This window comes from Dreissena polymorpha, chromosome 1 (genome assembly GCF_020536995.1).
Source record: "Dreissena polymorpha isolate Duluth1 chromosome 1, UMN_Dpol_1.0, whole genome shotgun sequence".
Lineage (NCBI taxonomy): Eukaryota > Metazoa > Mollusca > Bivalvia > Myida > Dreissenidae > Dreissena > Dreissena polymorpha.
The window spans coordinates 62,281,904-62,305,118 of record NC_068355.1 but is presented as its reverse complement, the minus strand read 5'-3'; the positions used below and the strand labels follow the sequence as shown (position 1 = coordinate 62,305,118).

At 35.3% G+C, this 23,215-nt stretch overlaps 1 protein-coding gene and 1 pseudogene across 6 annotated transcripts; one reads left to right on the top strand and one right to left on the bottom strand.

Moving 5' to 3' along the window:
* Window positions 1-14,504, bottom strand: part of LOC127831825 (elongation of very long chain fatty acids protein 4-like) — a 28,756-nt pseudogene extending 14,252 nt beyond the window's left edge.
* LOC127831788 (elongation of very long chain fatty acids protein 4-like) lies at window positions 5,873-22,760 on the top strand. 6 transcript variants are annotated; one of them, XM_052356885.1, is made up of 8 exons: window positions 5,873-6,181; window positions 11,200-11,274; window positions 11,722-11,912; window positions 12,944-13,024; window positions 14,893-15,064; window positions 15,644-15,771; window positions 17,074-17,238; window positions 18,263-22,760. In XM_052356885.1, the coding sequence occupies exons 2-8, from the start codon at window positions 11,208-11,210 to the stop codon at window positions 18,341-18,343; spliced, it is 885 nt and encodes a 294-aa protein (XP_052212845.1). In that variant the 5' UTR covers window positions 5,873-6,181; window positions 11,200-11,207; the 3' UTR covers window positions 18,344-22,760. The 6 variants fall into 6 exon arrangements, with proteins under 6 accessions (XP_052212845.1, XP_052212819.1, XP_052212852.1 ...); XM_052356859.1 differs by having other exon boundaries at window positions 6,165-6,310; XM_052356892.1 differs by lacking the exon at window positions 17,074-17,238 and adding an exon at window positions 16,850-17,011 and having other exon boundaries at window positions 6,165-6,310.
* The last annotated feature ends 455 nt before the right edge of the window (window positions 22,761-23,215 follow it).

The following is a 23,215-nucleotide window of genomic DNA, read 5'->3' as shown; positions in this document are numbered from 1 at the left end:
TATCAAGTTGCTATCTTCAATATTGCAAAAGTACTCATAAAATGAGCGATTTTGGCCACATATATTTGACATCTGACCTTGAAGGATGACCTTGACCTTGACCTTTCACCACTCAAAATGTGCAGCTCCATGAGATACACATGCATGCCAAATATCAAGTTGCTATCTTGAATATTGAAATACTGCAAAAGTGTACATTAAATGAGCGATTTTGACCCATATATTTGACCTTTGACCTTGAAGGATGACTTGACCTTGACCTTTCACCACTAAAAATGTGCAGCTCCATGAAATACATATGCATGCCAAATATCAAGTTGCTATCTTCAATATTGCAAAAGTTATTGCAAATGTTAAAGTTGGCGCAAACCAACCAACCAACCAACCAACCAACAGACCAACCAACAGACCAACAGACAGGGCAAAAACAATATGTTCCCCACTACTATAGTGGGGGACATAAAAATTATTCATGGTGTCACTAAGAACTAAATATTTTGCACAAAACATAAATTATGTTAGTTTACACAACAATAAATTTCATGAACGTTACCTCATAGAAAATGTAGGCATTGAGAAGCACCAGGCAGAAGTTGTAGACCATCATAAGCTGGTTAAGTTGGAATGCCTCCCGATTCCTCATCACTTTCTGTCCTCCAATGATCACAATCAGGTATGTAGCAACTATCACAACATTTGGGGCAATGTTTGGTATTAGCAGCCATTCTTGCGTTCTCGGATCTGTAAACGGGGCATAATGATGATGTCAACAAATCAATGGTTTTGGATTTAAACTTTAAAACAACATTTAATGTCACTGACAGAAAATTGAGATCTTTATTTACACTAAAAATACATTTATGTTATTTGGATTTAATACATTGTTATTTTTAATAAGGAAGATATCTTTTATTTTATTATTTTTTGCTCTGCAATAGTATCAATAGATGTAATTAAATACCTTACATTAATTGAGTATATAATGTCTACAATGTTTTAAATATAGTATTATTATAATGTTAATTGTTAATTTTATGATGTCTACACATAAAATTCTCCTTTTCATACAACAAAATGTTTGTTTATTTCTTTTTTGGGTTTTTCAACAGCATGCCAGTTTTCTTTTTTGGGTTTTTCAACAGCATGCCAGTAACATCACAGCGGTCAGTAAACCAACTCAAACGTTTGTTGGGTGAGCTGGTTTACTGGAACTAAGTGAGCCGCGTTATGAAAAAACTGGGCTTAATACATGTGCGTAAAGTGTCATCTCAGATTAGCCTGTGCAGTTTTCACAGGCTAATCAGGGACGACACTTTCCGCTTTAATGGTATTTTTAGTTTCAAGGAAGTCCCTGCTTACCGAAAATCAAGTTTAGGTGGAAAAGGTTGTCCCTAATTAGCATGTGCGGACTGCACAGGCTAATCTGGGATGACATTTTATGCACATGCAATAAGCCCAGTTTTCTCATAACACGACTCAAGTGTACATCATTATGCCAGTAACTGACAACTGCCCTCCTTGAATCAGAGGTAGAGGAAGAATGGAGGTAGATAGGATTTCATGACCGATGCCCACATTGGTTATGTGGCCAGGCACGGAATCAAACCTGCAATCCTCTGATTTAAGAGTCAAGTGCTCTACCAACTGAGCTAGCTGGGCCAAAACATAGTGTAAAATATAAATAAACTGATTATACAATAATGCTATTGCCATAAAATTATGCATGTGGAAAGTCTTTTTGAAGAAAATATTGGACAAAGTCTCAAATTATTGGTAATATTTAACCTTTGAACTTAAATTTCGTAAGGACCTTGTTTCAGAAAGTTATTGTATGCTTGTACTTCTGTAAAGTTATTTGATAATCATAGTCATGCTAAAAATACATTTTTAACATTGATCTTGAACTTGAAACATTGACATGATCTTCTAAACAATGTCAAACTAAGTGTATAACCTTGGTAAAGGTAGTTAATCTAAATCCTCAACAAGGGCTGTTTGTAAAACATGCATGCCCCCCATATGGGCTGTCAGTTGTAGTGGCAGCCATTGTGTGAATACGTTTTTTGTCACCGTGACCTTGACCTTTGACCTAATGTTAGTTATCATCCAGAAACCATTGTACTATTTCGAGTCCCTGTGACCTTGACCTTTGACCTAGTGACCTGAAAATCAATAGGGGTCATCTGCCAGTCATGATCAAGGGGGGAGTGAGAGGGGGGTATAATGTGGGGTAGGGTAATTTATAAGATGTTTAAAAAAAAAATTGTGGGGGGTGAGAGGGGGGTATAATGTGGGGTGTGGTAATTTATAAGATGTTAAAAAAAAAATTGGGGGGGGTGGGGGTGGGGGATAGGGGGAGTGAGAGGGGGGTAAAATGTGGTGTGTGGTAATTTATTAGATGTTTAAAAAAAATGAGAGGGGGTATAATATGGGGTGTAGTAATTTATAATATGTTTAAAAAAAAAAAATTGGGGGGTAGGGGTGGGGTGGGGTGAGAGGGGGTAATATTGTGGGGTGGGGTTTAAAAAAAATTGGGGGGGGGTAGGGGTGGGGGGTAGGGGGGGCTGGGGGTGAGAGGGGGGTATAATGTGGGGTGTGGTAATTTATAAGATGTTGAAAAAAATTGGGGGGTGGGGGGAAGGGGGGGTGGGGGGAAGGGGGGGGTGGGGGTGGTGAGAGGGGGTAATAATGTGGGGTGTGGTTATTTATTGGATGTTTAAAAAAAATTGGGTGGAAGGGGGTGGATGGGGGGGTAGGGGGGAGTGTGTGGGGGTGTGGTAATTTATTACATGTTTAAAAAAAAAAAAATTGGGGGGGGAGATGGGATTGGGTGGGGGTAGGGGGTTGGGGGGGTAGGGGGTGAGAGGGGGGTTATAATGTGGGGTGTGGAGATTTTTAAGATGTTTAAAAAAAATGGGGGGGGGGGGTAGGGGGAGGTTGGTGAGAGGGGGTAATAATGTGGGGTGGGGTAATTTATTAGATGTTTAAAAAAAAATTGGGGGGGTGTGGGGGGTCAGGGGGAGTAAGAGGGGGGTATAATGTGGAGTGTGGTAATTTATTAGATGTTTAAAAAAAATTGGGGGGGGGGGGTTGGGGGGGGTAGGGGGGTGGGGGGTAGTGGTTGTGAGAGGTAATAATGTGGGGTGGGGTAATTTATAAGATGTTTAAAAAAACAAGGGACAAAATTGTCACAAAACCAGGTTTTCATTGTGAAAAAAAAATCTGATAAAGGGAGAAAACTCAAACTGAACTTTTGAAATGAACAAACAAAATTAATCCCCTTTGTAAGTTTGTTTTTAAAAAAATCTATTTTTAGTCGTGGCGACCTTGACATTGGAGATATTGACGTGATTCTTTCGTGCGACACACCGTCCCATGATGGTGAACAAATGTGGCAAATGATCTTAAAATCTCACAATGAATGACATAGTTATGGCCAGGACAAGCTCATTTATGGCCATTTTTGACCTTTGAACTCAAAGTGTGACCTTGACCTTGGAGATATCGACGTAATTATTTCGCGCGACACACCGTCCAATGATGGCGAACAAATGTGCCAAATGATTTTAAAATCTGACAATGAACAACATAGTTATGGCCCGGACAAGCTTGTTCCGCCAGCCCACCCGCATTCGCCAATCTAATAACCAGTTTTTTCCTTCGGAAAACCTGGTTAAAAATCTTTTTTTGGGGGGGTGGGGGTGTAGGGGGGTGGGGGGGGTGAGAGGGGGGTAATAATGTGGGGTGGGATAATTTATTAGATGTTAAAAAAAATTGGGGGGGGTGGGGGGTAGGGGGTTAGGGGGGAGTGAGTAATTTATTAGATGTTTAAAAAAAAAATTAGGGGGTTTGGGGGTGGGGGGGGTAGGGGGTGGGGGGGGTAGGGGGTGGGGGGTGGGGGGGCGGGGGGGGTAGGGGGTCGGGGGGGGTAGGGGGGTGGGGGGGGTAGGGGGAGGGGGGTGAGAGGGGGTATAATGTGGGTGTGGTAATTTATAAGATGTTTAAAAAAATTGGGGGGTAGGGGGTTGGGGGGGAAGGGGGGTGAGTGGGGGGTGAGAGGGGGGGTATAATGTGGGGTGTGGTGATTTATAAGATGTTTAAAAAAAAAATTGGGGAGGGGGTGGGGGGGATGGGGGGGAAAGGGGGGTAGGGGGGGCAGGGGGAGTTAGAGGGGGGTATAATGTGGGGTGTGGTAATTTATTAGATGTTTAAAAAAAAAATTGGGGGTGGGTTGGGGGTGGGGGATAGTGGTAGGGGGGTGGGGGGGTAGGGGGGGTGGGGGGTGAGAGGGCGGTATAATGTGGGGTGTGGTCATTTATAAAATGTTTTTAAAAAAAATTGGGGGGGGGATGGGGGTGGGGGGAGGTAGGGGGGTGGGGGGTGAGAGGGGGTAATAATGTGGGGTGGGGTAATTTATTAGATGTTTAAAAAAATTGGGGGGTGGGGGGTAGGGGGGTGGGGGGTGGGGGGGGTGGGGGGGTAGGGGGTAGGGGAGTGAGAGGGGGATATAATGTGGGGTGGGGTAATTTATTAGATGTTTTAAAAAAATGGGGGGTGGGGGGGGTAGAGGGGAGTGAGAGGGGGGTATAATGTGGGGTGGGGTTATTTATTAGATGTTTAAAAAAATTGGGGGATGTGGGGGGTGGGGGAGTAGGGGGGTGGGGGGGTGGGGTGAGAGGGGGGGTTTAATGTGGGGTGTGGTAATTTATTACATGATGTTTAAAAAAAAATTGGGGGGGGGTGATATCCTCTATTCATTAAACATGAAATTCTAACTAATTGCATTTGTTTCCCCTGTATATAAGACAGATATAATAGTGTATTACCTCCCCTTTCCTGCTTATATTTATATTAATCAACAAAATTAAACATTAACACTTAACATAATATTTTACTGATCCACTTTATTTTACTCAAAGGATGATGTTTCATTGGACTGAATATTATAGATTTAGGATTACAGACCAGTTGCTTCAGTTATATTGTTCAGAGTTCGCCCTGTTGGCCGCGTATGCATTCTTGAGTTATCATCCAAAAACCATTTTACTACTTCGGGTCACCGTGACCTTTGACCTAGTGACCTCAAAATCAATAGGGGTCATCTGCGAGTCATGATCAATGTACCTATGAAGTTTCATGATCCTAGGCCCAAGCGTTCTTGAGTTATCATCTGACAACCACCTGGTGGACGGACCGACAGACCGACATGAGCTAAGCAATATACCCCCTTCTACTTGTCTGTGACTTTCTGTATCACCATTGTGTCACTTCAGCCTGAGCCAAGTTTTATAGGCACAAAAATATGCTCTGGAGAATTGTTGGCCTTGGACTGTGTTTCTTGACCTTGAAAACAGCTTTCTTTAGGTAATATGCAATTGCACAATGCATGTGAAAAGTGTGCCTATTTGCGAATATAATTATTATTAAGATAGGTCCTAGTTAATAGCTCAAAGCGTTCAAGAAGAAATATGACATTCCCCTGCCAGAGACGTGTTATCTACGTCTCTGCCCCTTCATCGGTCATAATGCAGTGAAAATCAATATGAAAATTACAATAAATTTACCTGGAAGTGTTGCCTTTGTATACAGGTGCCGCCAATACTCCATCTTTATTCTTGTTCTCAAAAGATGTTTTGACAAGTAACCATGGAAACCTAAACCTGTAAATGGAAAAACACATGTACATGTATATTCGATTCGTATTTATGATAGTTTTAACAGAAAAATGTGCAACTAATTCAAATTTATCTTCTTTTGTTTTGAATTATAACCTGTATACCTAAAAGGCAACTATCTTAAATGATTCTGATTTATAAAATGTTCCTAGGGCTATTTACGCGGGGAATATCACTGCACTCACACCTATAAGGGTGGCCCACCTATAACATGTAAACAAATGTAAATACACCGGCAAACGTCAAAGCGACTTACCTAACGAAGGTGTTATCACACAGATTCAACACAAAATGATAATTTAACTCATGTAATTTTAATGGTTTACGTGCTTTGCACTAAAATTTGCCGACACTCAGATGTATCAAGGTTTGCTTGTCTGCAAAGGCGATCAGCAGTTTAACTGGTACCCATTATGACGGAATTACTCTCTATTATGGAAACCCAATCGTATTAGGCAATGAAATCCTTCCATGCCGCGACTTGTTTGAACCAATCAGTAGAACGGGTACGTGATCCGACATAGAAATTGGAAACCACATGTACTATTTGTGTATTTATTGCTATTGGAAACGCCGGTATACATGAGAATTAACATACTTGGCCCACGCGTGGTGTAAAAGAGATCTGAATACAGGTAAGATATACTTTATATGTTGAAAATAATTATGAATATGTGATGTAAATATGTTGTTTAAATTCTTAACCACGAATATGATCATATTTGCAGTAAATAATGTATATTAGTTATATTAAAAATGTACAGGAAAGTTGAATACCATCCTGTAAGGGGTAGTGTACTGTAAGATTTGAATAAAACTTGGTAGTGTTAAAATGTGTGTTTGTCAATTGTTTACCCAGATTAGCCTGTGCAGTCCACACAGGCTTATCAGGGACAGAAAGTTTTGCAATTATTGTTTATAACATTCAGACCAGCGAAAATACAGTTTAAAGGGATCTTTTCACGCTTTGGTAAATTGACAAAATTGAAAAAAGTTGTTTCAGATTCGTAAGTTTTCGTTTTAGTTATGATATTTGTGAGGAGGAAACAGTAATACTGAACATTAACCATGCTCTAATATAGCCATTATATGCATCTTTTGACAATTTTAAAACCTAAAAATTATAAAGCGTTGCAACGCGAAACGATTGAATAATTTGGAGAGTTCTGTTTTTGTCGTTAAATTTTGTGAAACTACGAAGATTGCTTATATAAGGTATAAAATACGTCAAGAGTGTGTACTCGGCGGAATAGCTCAGTAGGCTAAAGCGTTTTTACTTCAAGACTCTGGCAGGACACCAGGGGTCACTGGTTCGAAACCTGCTCCGGGCAATGTTCTTTTCTTTTTTTTCTTTATTTTTTACTGGAGCTTTTACGATCCAATGTTTACATTTATCAATATAAAGCATTTAATGAATAAGTTTAAAAAAAAGCCAAAATCTGTGAAAAGGCCCCTTTAAGCGGAATGTGTAGCATGTGAGTTTTTTGCACAGGCTAATCAGGGATGACAGTATATGCACATGCATTAAGCCCAATTTTCCCAAAACAAGACACAGTTATATTATTCTTTTAATGGGCTTCGTTGACACTGTGTACAGTGAACATGTTAACAAACAGAATATTAAGCAGAACTAGTATATACAGATTTTTGTTGCACATGTGATGAAACATTACTACAAGCTGCCATTTTGTATGTTATCTAAAGACACTTATAAGTCATTGACCAGACTCTGATATATGACTTACAAATACTTGAGTGGCAGCTTGTATAAATAGCATTTAATATGATTTTCAAGCTTGTGTGCTAACAGTGCTTTGACTGTCGGCTGTGTTTTTTCGAACATTTAATATCGTCTTAATGTATACAAGCCTTGATCTGGGAAAACGCGGTTTTAAGCAGAAGGTGTCATCACAGATTATCCTCTGAAGTCGACACAAGCTAATCAGGGACAAGAAAATTAAAAGAAAATCTTTCTGTAGGAAAATCCAGTTGAGGCAGAAGGTGTTGTCCTCTATAAGCCTTTAATTGCGCAGGCTAATCTGGTACAACATTTAACCCGAATGTATTAAGCCCTGTTTCCCAGACTGAACCTCATATGTCTTTAAAGTAGTAGTAGTACATCATGTGGTGACTGAAAAGTTAAATTTCTACATTCAATTTTATTTGATCATAATTATTACAATTTCATTTTATAGCTTGGGTAAACTTTTTACCAGTTAACAGACCTTTTAATATGACTGTATTATCAGATTGTTACATTTACATACATCTTTAAGTGAACAACACTGTTTTTTGTTTGTTTTCAATGTGTATACTTATGTTAATGCACTTCTTGAAACAAACTATTTGTAACACCCCATGTCAATATTTAATCTTCAGTTACACTGAACTATAAAAGGTGCTATACTTGACTAGAGAAACATGTTGAAACATGGTTAGTTAATATAACATGTATAAAGATGAAATCAAGACAAACTGTGAAAGTGCTTATCCAAACAATAGTTTTAATTGCTCTGAATGGACATGTTTCAACTGCACATTAAATTCATGATACATACATCACCCTTTTAAAAAGGAAGGAACCCACTGCATAATTTAGATACCATTGTGAAACTAAGTGGGTTACATTGTCACTTAGGGAATTTTATCTGCTAAAGGGATATTTTATCTACTGAGGTAAGAAGTATTTGTTTGCATGTTTAAGCGTTTTGAGTGGATAACAACACTATACTACCGGACATTTTATTAAGTTTAAAACGTTTGGCGTGAGAAATCATGAATCATTGAGACAAGTAAGTGATTCTTAATTTCAATCCATATCATGTATTAATACTACTTAGGGCTTCACTGTGTATTCACGAATAAGAGGGGTCAGACATATTACGTTACAACACTCTGCCAAACTATTCTTTACTCTTGTATGCACATGCTTTATGCATGACTTGTGTCAGGGCAATCAATATCATCATAATCTATTAATTAACTAAAATAACCTCATACCATGTAAATATATAGTTTAAATTTTTTTATTTCATAAAATGTTTTATCACCTATTATATTTTCAAAAAAGGCAAAATTGTTGGGATATAAAGCAATTGTATAATTGTAAAAAATAACTGCAAAACAGTAATACAAATACCATGTTGTATCATAAATTTTACTGATAAACACAATAACAAATAAACATTGAGCATAAATAATGTATTGTAAATTGACAACTTTTGTCATATCTCTTTCTTACTGTATTTAATATTATTTAGTTGCAGTTGTTTGTTAATTATGTTTTTTTGAGTGAGTAACATACTGTGATATTTTTACATCTAGTGTATGATATTTTTCATACGTCATAATAATTTTTAATGTCATGTTTTATCATGGATAAGTAACAATAATCACTGTTAACATAAGTTTACACAAATTAGTTTAAAGCTTTCAAATAAACTCGTTTCAATATCATTTTTTAACCTTGATCACTGACACCAATGCATCCATGTTTTTTGTCCACGCCATGCACAATTTTTAGTAACAATAATTTAATGAACAGTATTTTGATTCAAGCCAATATTCATGTTCACTTGTTGTGCTTGATTTTGTCAAAGATACATTCAGTTGCGACTGCTCTTCACTTTACATACATGTTACTAGCAATGTAATAAAGTACAAACAGGATACTATGTAATTATATTCAACAAAATGAGTTTCCTTTTCTTTGTCAAGCTATTGAACAAATACCGGTAATGACAATATTTGTTGTATTAATTGGTTGCTTTCATTGCCTATATTAGCAAATTTTGCTTGGAAATCATTTGGTAATATGCATTGTGAAGATATAAAAAATAAGTAAAATACTTTTTTTGCTCAATAAACCTTATGTTGTTGAAAATATCATAAAGGTCTCATTCAGAAGCTTTTAAAGAACAGCAATTTGAACACTTGAATATTGGAAGGTCTTACAGATCAATCAGTTATGTTTATAGTCTCCATGACTTTGATCAATAAATAAAGCCAGTTAACTGAGTTAAGTTCCTTTTGTGTGTATTGATTTGATTTCTGGTATTCAATTTTGTATTTTATATTCATACATAAAAATAAAATTGGTGCTGCAAAATTTGAACTGAATGTAATGTCTTTCTTATTATTGTATAGAAACTGTATTATAAACTACAATATTTGTAAGCAATTAAATGGTATAATACATACCGGTAGTTTTAGTCCATATGTATCAAAGATTAAACAATCTTTGAAAGTTTCAAATCCCAGAATGCAACTTTGTTTAAGATTTAATCTCATACAAGTAAGGACATTTAATTTAATTGACTAAAGTTAAGCACACACAAATAAATGGTGTTCACAGTCTGTAATGTGTATTGAAATATTAATTAAGAGTAATTTGTGAGAATTCTGGTTTAAACATGTAAACATATTTGTAAGGTATGTATTACACTGAATTAAGTTCAATCATGATTTGTTGTTTAGGTATAATTGAGTTTACAAAGTGTTAGATTTTTTCAAAACTAGTTAAACCTTCTTTAGAGAATGCTTTAACATTTAAAACTATCAGCTTTGTATCAATTTGAATTGGAAAAAATAGCCATATATAAAATCATTTAAATACATTATTTTTTATCATAAAGACATCATCATGTATTAATTGTTTGTGTCTAAATATTAAATGCATACTCTGATAATTCTGCTCTTAACACACATGGTCGAGCTTATACATGTATATACATTTGTATAGAGTAAATTTGTTTCAAGTGCTTGGTTTATATGATAACATTCCTTATACTGACTCTTACAGCTTAGCATTTATAAATGATAACTAACTGGTGAAATCTTGCTAAACCACAAGTCAAACAGAAAAGAATTTGTAAAATTTATTTATGTTTATCAACTTTCAAACACTCATTCAAGTTCAAAACACAAGTCTTAATATTGATCTTTTCAATAAGTATATTATATTGATCTGTTGTTTTCAAAAGCCTTCTGACAGATTTTTTTTTTTAATCCCCTTTGTTATATAATTTTGTTATTTTTTCTTAAATAACAGTGTTCTAATAACATATTTAATGCTGCTTTCTTTTCATTCAGTTAAATTATAAGAGTTAATATTAGTCATAGTCATTTGAAACAACTACATGGTCATCCAGAGTTGCAAGTCCGAGTTCTATGGTGACGGTATTTACAATGCTTGTAATCAAAGCACTAGCAGCACTCACAATAACAATACATATGAGCCTCCCTCTGTTAAAGTTGGTTAAATGCATGTGAGTAAAGTGTGATCCCACAATAGCCTATGCAGTCCTCACAGGCTAATAGTTGTTTAAATGCATGTGAGTAAAGTGTGATCCCACAATAGCCTCTGCAGTCCTCACAGGCTAATCACAAAAATCCAGTTAAGGCAATAAGTGTCATCCCTGATTAGCCTGTGCAAACTGCACAGGCTTATATGGGTAGACACTTTACGCATAAGCATTTTACAATTTATAAGTTACATCTTGCATGTCTTTCTGTATGCCCACAGGTGTCACCATGGAGCTGGTAGTGGACAAGATCAACCACTTCAATGAGTTCTACAACTGGGCGCTGTCTGTCTCAGGTAAGGCCCTTTGAGCTGGTCTCTGGGATAACTTGGCTGAATGCTTGTGCGTAAGGCATCGTTCCGTGTTTACATGTGCAAACTGAACAGACTACTCTGGGAAGATACTTTATGCACAGATATAAAGCCAGTTTTTCTTGAGCACGCCTCAATATCTTGTGTCTGTAGTGAGTAGTATTTTATAGGTATAAGTATTCAATATATAGGCTTTCGTTTTTGTTAACAAAAATGCAGAAAAGGGGAAAAAGGTACTTTGAGATTTATGAATAAGAGAGTTTTATAAATTTTAACTAATTAATGACGTATTGATTTCTAAGAAATAAGATAAAAATGGGCATAAATAAATTATAAAAGATTGAACATAATATGATCTGTACTGATTTTACATCTAAATGGCATTATTTATCTTTGTTTATTTTTCACTCAAGTATGTTTGTTTCCTTTCAGACAAACGGGTGGAGAACTGGTTCCTCATGCAGGGATACGCTCCAACCCTGATTATAACTGCAGTGTATGTGATCTTTGTCACGAAAATAGGGCCGGCCTTCATGGCCAATCGGGAACCCTTTCAACTCAAGTGGCCAATTGTTATATACAACTTTGTTTGTATAGCAATTAACTTCCATATATTTTCTGAGGTGAGTTTCCAGTTTACAATGAAGACTATTACATGCTAGATACACATTAACCAGACCATAACAGTTATTGAATTTAGTACAAACCGGCAACCCCTGCATAAGTTTGGGCTGGGTTTGCTCCAATATTCAGTTTTATATTGCCACTTTGCCAGGCTTGTAACATTTTTTTTGGTTTAGCTTGCTTGGTAGCTTCAAACTACTCATCTCCATTACTGCAGAATAAGTACTGTCTTCAAATGAAATAAAGTTTTTTATAAAAAACTATAATTGACTCACTGTTCGTACCATGTTATTAATGCACATTGCAGATCATTACAATATCGGTTGATGTTCTACTGGTAATATTATATAAAAAATTTAACTTCTAGTTACCAAATGGTTAATCAAAGAAATCTATGCAAATCCAGGTCTAGTGACTACACCGATGCAAACGGATTTTCTGTCTTATGTGTCACTATATTATATTTTTATGCACCCGAATGAGGGCATATAGTGATCGGACTGTCCGTCCGTCCATCTGTCTGTCACACTTTGCGTTTAGGTTTCGAAAAATGCTCATAACTTCTATGTCGCTTCATATAGCAATTTCATATTTGGCATGCATGACTGTGTATATGGACAAGGCCTTTCCATACGCACACACATTTTGACCCCTGTGACCTTGACCATATGAACTTACGGTCCGCGTTTAGGTTTCGAAATATGCCGAATAAATCTATCTATCTATCTATCTGCGTTTAGGTTTCGAAAAAAGCTCATAACTTTTATCAAGCGTTTATAGGGGGCATATGTCATCCTATGGTGACAGCTCTTATTGGTTATTGATATTCAAACTTAAATTAAGGACATAACAGAAGATATTTAACAATAATATATAAATGGTATATTCAACAATGCAGTGAACAAAATATAGCCAATATAAGAGAGTAAACCAATATTTCCAAATTACATGTATATAACACAATATGTATCACATGAAAAAAAAGAGATTTTTTTTGCAATAATGTCATATCAATTTATATGTCTTTCAGTTATTGTACAACTCAACAGTGAAGGGTTACAGTTATTCCTGCCAAACAGTAGACTATTCTGATGATGAAAATGAAGTCAGAGTAAGTGCATGACCATTTTACTTTGTCAATACCATACCGTTATTACATGGACTGTTTCATGTGAATGGGTGCTAAACAATATGTAGCCAGACTACGTCCAGACTAGCCTGCCCATTAAGTGCAATGTTGAGGAGCTAGCCTGACCGCTCATGAGACCACGACTGCAGGGCCGGATTAAGCGGTTTTGGGACCCAAGGCTGAACATGTTACAGGGGGGCCCCATTCCCTCGGATCCCCTTCTGTATATTGAAAATCATACTTGATACTACAACTGCAAAGATCAGAAAACTTGCATTTGTTCACAGTTGACAGATGCATTATATATTTAGCAAAACAAGTTAAGCAATCTGTAACTATTTTATTAACTGAACGTAACACACATGTTACATGTTTTACGACAAGTTAATTTTAACTGAGATAGGAAGAGTACTCTAATAAAGTAGATAATGATACAATCAATGATACAATCAAAACAATTACCTCCTTTTTGCTCCCAAACTAACCAATTCCTACAAAGCAGAAGGCAAAACGGCAAATTCATGACCTTGAGGTGGGAGTGGAAGAGTTATTTTGGGGGAGGAAGAGTGGAGCATAGGGGAGTTGAGAAGGGGCAATTGTGTGGGAGAGGGGGGATAAGGGGTTGTCAGTATGCAAAGAAGGAACAGTTCAGAATCGCACTGTATGTCTTAGTTGCGCATGTGTTATTATCATTTATGGGTGGGGGGAATAAGAAAGCATAAGAAAAATAGGGAGTATAGTGAAAAGGCAATAGAAATGTTAAAAGTATTCTGTGTATTTAACCTTAACTTTGTGTCTGTGATACGAATTGTAGAATATTCAGAAACAGTCGGATATCCTTGTGACTTGTGTCAGTTGTCAGATAAGTGAGTGAAATATCCTATAATTTAGTGTGGTAATTTGACAGTAGACTTATCCAGGAATGGTGCAAGAACAAAATAGTGCTGGTTATAACATGGTAAATTGGGATTGAAAACCGTGACAAGGTGTTACACAACATAAGGAAGTCAGTGATTGGCTCCGCATCAGATGCCCGATAACACAAAGAAGCAATCTTGTGCTACATATCTTTAGAGGCCCACACTGGTGCATTCAGATAGCATAGTAAAGCAAAGCGAACTAAACGGTCCAGATGTGGTCATGATCATATGGGCAAGTCGTATAATAAACAGAGAAACTAATGATTCTTAATGGATATACAATACAGATAAATTGATACCATAGTAAATCAAAGCAGTCTAAACGGCTACAATTTGATATACATCGGGAAATTGGTAAAATCACACAGAAAATTTATATGGCGTAATAAAAAAAGATCATACATTGGGAAACTGGCCTGTCGTTGTGGGCCCAAGGCTGCAGCCTTGTTAGCCTAGTGCTTAATCCCGCCCTGCATGACTGTAGAGAAGATAGGGGAGCTCCTGCAGGAACAGGCCGGCTGCTCTGGAAGTACTCTGGCCAGTGTAAGATAAGACCCATGTTCACACAATATGTGTTTAAAATACATGTTTTTATATATAAGATAGAACAATCTCATTACCATTCCATTACCATTACAGATCTCAAAGCTAAACAATGGGGATTCACCATTACTAACAGCAGAAACACATTTGTGATTTACCTGTTAATTAAAGCTTTGGGATTTATTATAAGTGGTACAGAAGTCTTTACATTTAAGATTGGTATTTCATGGTTATGCAACCATTACATTCAAAATCAGATATTTTTTCCTGATTAACCATTACAAATAGCTACCTTTTTACATAATCAACAGCTAAACATTTGTGATTTACCATTACTAGTAGCAAACCTGTGCCAAAGCTCTCTGCATATGTGATTTACCATTATAGATAGCGAAGGCGTTGTGGTGGTTCTACTTCTCTAAGTGTGTTGAGATGTTGGACACGGTGTTCTTCGTCCTCCGCAAGAAGAACAACCAGATCAGTTTCCTGCATGTGTACCACCACGCCACCATGTTCCCAATCTGGTGGATGGGCATCAAGTGGGTCGCTGGCGGCCAGTGTAAGTTGGCAGAGTTGGCAGATATCTGTCTTGATGGAACTACTTTACTTGTTAGTAAAAAGATGTATTCACGCTCTACTCTTGGAGCAATTAGGGGTTCTATTATCAGTACTACAGTAACAAGATCAAAGTCAGATGTGAAACATAAGTATTTTTCCCACACCTGTAAGTAAAATCATGTAATGGATTTTTCCATGGCAGGCATGATAGATAGAAATACAATAACATGAACTTGCATCATTTTCTTGTATGTAGTTTCTTTTCCAGTTATTTTTAATGGCAGTCATATTGTGACAATAGCTTTTAACCCTTTGCATGCTGGGTAATTTGTCGTCTGCTAAAATGTCGTCTGCTGAATTTCTAAAATTAGCATTTTCTTCGATTTTTTTTCAAAGAATACTATCAGAATAGCAAACAGTTTGGATCCAGATGAGACGCCACATTCTGTGGCGTCTCATCTGGATCCAAACTGTTTGCAAAGGCCTTCACAACTCGGTTCCCGCACTGTAAGGGTTAATATTTATTAATATGAATTACAATTATTTTTTATTGATGATTCATACCTACATTTCTTTGCAGCCTTCTTTGGAGCCATGATCAATTCTTTCATCCATGTGATAATGTACACTTACTACGGCATTGCCGCCCTCGGGCCTCAGTTCCAGAAATACCTCTGGTGGAAACGCTACCTCACCATCATACAGCTGGTGAGTGCACTCACCAATTCAGACGCTTGTTAACATGATTATGGTCCTTGTTCTGTGAAAACTGGGCATAATGCATGTGCATAAAGTGTCATCCCAGATGAATAGCCTGTGCAGTCCGCACAAGCTTATCCTTGATGACACTTTTCGCACATGCACTATGCACAGTTTTCTCAGAACAAGGCTCAAATGGTCCTGTGTTAGTTATACTTTAGAATGGCTCTTGAATTAGGATTTAGGTTCAAAATTTATTTAAAGAAGCTAGAACTGAAGTATTTGACGGACATGTTGATTAAAAAGAAATCTGTGTGTTTGTGAGAATTATTTTTTTTGCATTAGAAGTTATGGTCAGACGCCCCTTCCTCATATTGATTAATGAAAGAACTAAAAAGTGTTCCCATTTATTATATTTGTTATAATTTGTTTATAAAATCTTGTGAGCATATACACAAACCTCTCTGGGAATGTTTATATTTTCTAATATGCATGCATTTACAAACCTGTAAGCTTGTTATGTAGCTTGGATTTGTCATCAAGAACAAAAAATGTACTTTACCTACATCTTTGAAACTCTGCTATTTGATTATGGGCTGGCATGGTACAAAAAGTAATCGAACTGCTTGCTTTTTGAACATTTATAGAATCTATTGGCTTGCATGTTGGCATTTCAAGGGAAAATTCTTGGTGCTATTAAAAAACAACAACTGATTAATGAATATAATTAAAAGCATACAAGTGGCAAATAAAAGGAGAATTAGCTATATAATTGTAAACATTGAACTATTCAGTTAATTAAATAATACAAAAGTCATAAAGAAATATTAACTTCATATTTGAACTACCTGGCACACTAATAAATAATAAACATGAATGTCTAAATGTATAATATGTACAGATAAAAATATCAAGTATATGAAGAAGTAAAAAAGTCAAAATTGGCATTGAAAACTGAGAAATTATACATGTATACATGTATTAATTTTACATAATATCTTTCATTTATTTATGTTTTCAAAATATTGCTTTGATGCACGCCAAAATATTTATACCTCTAGATTTGCTAGTGCTTGTCTTTTAACAGATCCAGTTTTTCGTTGGCATGGTGTATGGTATCCAGGGAATTCTCATTGAATGTGATTACCCACGCTGGATGCTATGGACCTCAATGGCTTACGGCGTCACTATCATTACCCTCTTCCTTAACTTCTATATCCAAGCCTATATAAAGAAACCTAAGCTGCAGGTAACCCGCTTTTACTTCCCTTTTCGAGATATCTAAGAAAGTTTTGTTTGTTTCATTTGTAGATTCAGTTCCATGTTGGGATTGCACATGCATTACAGTCGCTGGTCTTCCAGTGTGAATTTCCACTATGGATGCAGTATGCCGTAGTGTTTTATGCCGGGAGTATCCTGGCTCTCTTCTTGAACTTCTATTTTCAAGCATATATCAAATCACATAGAAAAGAGAAGGTAATTGAACTTACAGACCTTAGTTGTAGATCTAAATGTCACAAGGTTATATCAAATCACACAGAAAAGCGAAGGTCAATGTACTTACAGACCTTTGCTGACAGTTGCAGATCAGAATGTCACAAGGTTATATCAAATCACACAGAAAAGCAAAGGTCAATGTACTAACAGACCTTAGTTGTAGATCTGAATGTCACAAGCTTATATCAAATCACATAGAAAAGCAAAGGTCAATGTACTAACAGACCTTAGTTGTAGATCTGAATGTCACAAGCTTATATCAAATCACATAGAAAAGCAAAGAAAAGTATATGTTCCTTCAATCATAGTTTCTAATCATAATTTCACAACTGTATATCAAATCACACAGAAAAATGAAAGGTCATGTTCTTACAAACCATAGCTTATATCAATCACACTGAAAAGGGCAAGTTTTTGTTTTTTTTTACAAAAATAGCTTAAGATTTGAATTTCACAAGCTTATAAGTTATAACAGTTCATTTCGAAAAATGGAGGTTCTTACAAACATGACTATAGATAAGCAATATTTTCCAAAATATGTCACAGGGTTTTATCGGTTATTGATTTACTGTGCCTTGCATGGGGATACTTATTGCCTTTATGCACCACAACATACATGTAAACACATGGTTAATTCACTAACAAACGATTACATCCACAATTGCACAGTACCCACAGACTTGCCTTTAAAAAAAGCACTTGATGTTGTCACTAAACATAATTGTGTTGCATTTATTCTTTTAGATTGCAATACCTGAGAAATGTAAACCATCTTGTTTGTTTTCATGATATATAAAATATTATATATGATTCTGCACAGAAATGCTTACATTTTTCACATTTCGGTATACTTTCGGTATTCTATGACAGCATTTCATCATAACATGACATTAATAACGAAATTTATGTAAGATACACTAACAATTTTAAACAGTTTTTATTTTCACTATTATTCATTGCCATTTACTACTTATTTTTAATTGAAAGCTTTTTTGTTTTTCAGTCAAAGTCGATGTCTGAGAAGAATGGACATGTTACAAATGGCGTCTCAAACGGACACACAGAATCCAAGAAAACAAAGTGAAAGCCTTGTAAGGGCCTTCAAGCAGGGTTAATTATGATAAGCTTGAGAGGGTGGGATTTATATCTTAGAGAGGGTGGGGGTTATTGTTGGGGGGGGGGGGGGGAGCCTGAAATTAATAAACTGCCAACAAACTGCAGTGGTTAGAGATATGTCAGAATCACCTGGTATGTTATTTTTAACAATTATATCACACAATCAGTAAACATGTTCAAGCAGTAATTTTTCATTTAAAAATATTTAGTTGTAACAATAAACACATGCTATTGTTTAGCATGGGGAACCCTGTGTTCTTTACCTACATACATACTCATTAATGTCCATTGCCTTTTTATGGCCCGGTAGGGTGGCATATTGCAGTCGCACTGTCCGTCCGTCTGTCTGTTTGTCTGTCTGTCCGTCTGTCTGTCTGTCCGTCACACTTTTGCGTTAAGGTTTCAAAAAATGCTCATAACTTCTATGTCCCTTCAGATGTAACTTTAATATTTGGTATGCATGTATATTTGAACAAGGCCTTTCCATACGCACACAAATATTGACCCCTTTGACCTTAACCTTGAACTTAGGGTCCGAGTTTAGGTTTCGAAATCTGCGTTCAGATTTTGAAAAAGCGTTTTTCGGGGGCATATGCCATCCTATGGTGACAGCTCTTGTTTACAAGTTATATTTGTGTCATAGTACAGAATAGGTTATCAAGCTGCATTGGCATATTTATTTCAGCAAATGGCATTTGAAAAAAACTATTTGGTAGTTTAGTTCTTCTCTGCAAAGATGAAATAGAAATGTCAGTATTTACTTGTATTTTGGTGTCAACCATAATCTTTCATTTTTGGTGTCAACCCAAAATTTATTTTTTACGTGTTTTTCAGAGACATACTTTTTTGTTAATGATTATTATTTTTTGAATCTTTGGCCTAAGTTTTGTGAATGACCTGTATTTTTTCAACATAATGTATGTAAATTTTTAAATACAAAATTTAGAAAGGTACTTTTATTTGCTTCAAATGGAAGTTTTAATCGTAATTAAAACATTTAAATAGCAGAATGAAGTTATAAGATGTTTTTTCTGTGAAGTCTTTATCTGTTTGTTTTTTTGTTAGAGATTAAATTTGTAGTTAGTGATATGAAAGTGTTTTTATGCTCCCCAAAAATTTATTGGGGGGAGCATTTAGTCGCCGCTTCGTCTGTCCGTCTGTGTGTCCATCAGTGCAAAAAAAAATTCCGGGCTATTTCTCAGCAACTAATGACCGGAATTCAATGAAACATTATGGGAAGCTTCACTACCAAGACATGGGCATATTATCAGCGGGTTCTGGTCGGATGTTTTTTCACAGAGTTATGGCCCTTTGTAATTTCCATTTACTGTACATATAGTGCAATTCTTGTCCGGGCTATTTCTCAGCAACTAATGATCAGAATTCAATGAAACTTTATGGGAAGCTTCACTACCAAGAGGAGATGTGCATATTATCAGTGGGTTCTAGTCGGATGATTTTTCACAGAGTTATGGCTCTTTGAAATTTTCTATAAAAAAATTCTTGTCCCCCAAAATACTGTGCCCTCAAGACGTTTCCTTTTATCTGAATATATAGTGCAATATTGTGACAAAAAAAACTTTGGGGAGCATCAACCGTCTCCGACGGTTTCTTGTTTGTATTGTTTTCATACTCATGACAATTTAGGGGTGTAACTGAATCGTATATTGGTTTATCACATAGTGGATTTGTGTTAACATTTATGAAAGTGATATTTGAGAATCTTTTCTTAAAACAGTTTTGACCCAGTAACTTAATAAAGTTTTGAGCTTTTATACAAGAAATCACGAGAAAATTCATGCATATGTATCAAGAACATGTTTATACCATTAATGTTGTTGAGAATATTGACTTAAAACCTAAATAAAAGCTATCTTTATATTAATGCTATGTCCAGTGAATAAATGTGGTGTTTGAATGCAGAGGAAAATGTGTTATTTCGAAATTCATCTTAATCTTTATGTTTATCAACAAGTTTGATAACACATTTTATTCTGCTTGGATGTGCTTATTATTATTACATGTGTATATACTGTTGTTTTTCAAGAAGATGAAGTTACAGAATGAGTGTATGAGAATATGGTATTTATATATATAAATTAGTATTGAAGTCTTTAGCATGCTTATAAGAAATGTATATCACTACAAATCTGTAAGACGATACTGCACGCAGACTCATATTTCAGAGGCAGACATTGCAACAAAATAAAATGCTGATAGTTTGCTGAAGATTCTGCTTTAGTTTTAGATATACTTACCAATTTAATTGATAAAAAAATTGCCTCACAAAATATTAATAGTTTTATAGTATGAATATTTATCAGTCACCAAGTGATATGGTGAAGAGCTCAAGCTGTATTGTGATGAATGTATATGAGACGGTCTTTGGGCTATGGGGACTAGTTCATATGTGATGACTAGAGCCCCTACATCGGCCTGTGCATGCTGCAAAGTCTACAGGAAGTTGCTCCTTCATGAAAATCCAGTCTTGGCAGACAGTGGCAGCCTGTGCTGCCTGGGTAGGCTTTTCTTGGATGATACTGTACATACATGCTTTAAGCCCCATTATCTCAGAGTGCGCCTTAAATATATTAACTGTAGTGAATGTAATCCTGACTGCCAAGCAACTAGACTTGTTAGCTTTTTTTTCCATACTTGTGTAACTTATCATGTTGCATCTTATTATATGATTTTAATGTGACTAGTTATTAAGTTGAATATTTCTGCAATAATGTTGTTGTTTCAATCAATGTATTTTTTTTAAATTAGTTCAAATGATATTTCAGTTGTTTTTATATTACTTGTTCCACTTTGGTCATGTGTTATCCTTCCAAATCACTATTTTCCTTTAAGTGATGGACCAGTTATATTTTAAATGTGGTTGGTGTCAGTTATTTTTTTCTGTTTGCAATAACATGTTTTCATACTCATCTTTGGCATTCTATTTATCATTCTTTCAAACATCCCATAAATGAAAATCATACCTTTGATTATTTTTTAACTTGTTAAGAATATGAGATATTTTGTTTATATAAAAAAACAGGTTTGTTTATTGGTACATTGAATTGTGCAATTTCAACACAGCAACTACTGTGACTTTTTATAGCAAAATTGTGTTGGTAATAGGATAAAAAATATTATACACTTGGAGACTTTTCTAACGCATCACTTAATCATATCAATATAGCTCCCTTATTTTTGAAAGGCATGTGTTGAAATTTGGACCAAGAATAATTCAACACATATCTGATAATTTCCGAAAATTTAATTTAAATTGAAAAACAGCAAAATATAAACCTTAACAAATTAAAAACATCACTTCAAAAGTCAAATTCGCTAACTCGTACATTGTTAAATAATTACAATGTGAAAAGTAAAACGCATAAACTTACACGTAATAACTGACCGGCTTGCAACATGCCGATAGAGCCGTTTCGCGCCTGAATTTTCATACGAGCCATATTGTTTTTCTTTAATTAATGTTATGTTTTTCTTGTGTTAACACTTAAATAGTATTATGAAATTGAAATTGAATTGGAATAACATGTATATCATCTATTACTACACTTGGTGATTTTTCTAACGCAACTTTTAAAACTTACATATCTCAATAATGAATAAATATTTTTATTTAAAATTGCACATGTGATCATTTGACTACAATTTGTGCAAGCTAACGATAAAATCATTCATCCGTGACTATCGGACGCTTAAGCAAGTGGGAAAGGTAGCCTGTAAAATGCAAAGTGCGCGATTGCGCTCCTGAATATTCATACGAGCTATATTGTTTTGTAAATAAATTTTATGTTTTCCTTGTGTAAGAACCCACCTTAAATAATTAAACTGAAATAAAACAAGAATTAAATCGCGTTTCAACATTTCCACGTGAAAAAATATGGAACCACACCTACCCCACGTGCTAAAGCGTTTATCGTGAGCTTGCATAGAATGTCGTCAACTGATCGTATGTAAAATTTTAAATCAATATCTTTACTCATAACTGAGATATTCAAGTTTGAAAAGTGATGCGTTGGAAAAGTCCCCAAGTGTACATTACATAATGCAATAAGTGTAACATATTTAATTGATTATGGAAATGGTCCCTCAAACTTCCATACAGTCAGATTTAATGTGTTTTGGTAATTATTTATTTATAATTAATATTTTCAACTCAAAATTATATATATCAATAACTCATTATGAATTTCAATTTCTGGTTGTTTGTTTGGTGTCTTGCATGAAATTGTGAACATTCCATCAAAATCAGTATAATCATTTATTTTGAATATGTTTGTTACTTTTTTATCTTATTTATTACAGGTACATGTATTTACAAATTTGATACTACTCCATTGTGATTAATACTAATAAAAATATAAAACAAACCAATTTTTCTTGCAATAACACCATGACATTGTATTGTAGTACTGAAATACCTTTTGTCTTTGGTTCCATGTAACTTAAATGTAATTATGTAGACGCCACATTCACATCGTTTTTTTTTAAATTAAAATAAAGACTTAAATAAGAGACATGTGGAGAATTCCTTAGATAAATTTATTTCTAAACTAACATTACAGAGAATTCCTTAGATACATTTATTTCTAAACTAACATTACAGAGAATTCCTTAGATACATTTATTTCTAAACTAACATTACAGAGAATTCCTTAGATACATTTATTTCTAAACTAACATTACAGAGAATTCCTTAGATACATTTATTTCTAAACTAACATTACAGAGAATTCCTTAGATACATTTATTTCTAAACTAACATTACAGAGAATTCCTTAGATACATTTATTTCTAAACTAACATTACCATGCTATTGAAATAT

What these genes read in the sequence shown, in the direction of transcription:
- LOC127831788 (XM_052356885.1), top strand. Translation starts at nt 11,208, where the DNA reads ATGGAGCTGGTAGTGGACAAGATCAACCACTTCAATGAGTTCTACAAC. An exon ending in CTGGGCGCTGTCTGTCTCAG is followed by an intron (nt 11,275 to 11,721) that starts GTAAGGCCCTTT and finishes GTTTCCTTTCAG; the next exon opens with ACAAACGGGTGGAGAACTGG. An exon ending in ACCTCACCATCATACAGCTG is followed by an intron (nt 15,772 to 17,073) that starts GTGAGTGCACTC and finishes TTTCATTTGTAG; the next exon opens with ATTCAGTTCCATGTTGGGAT.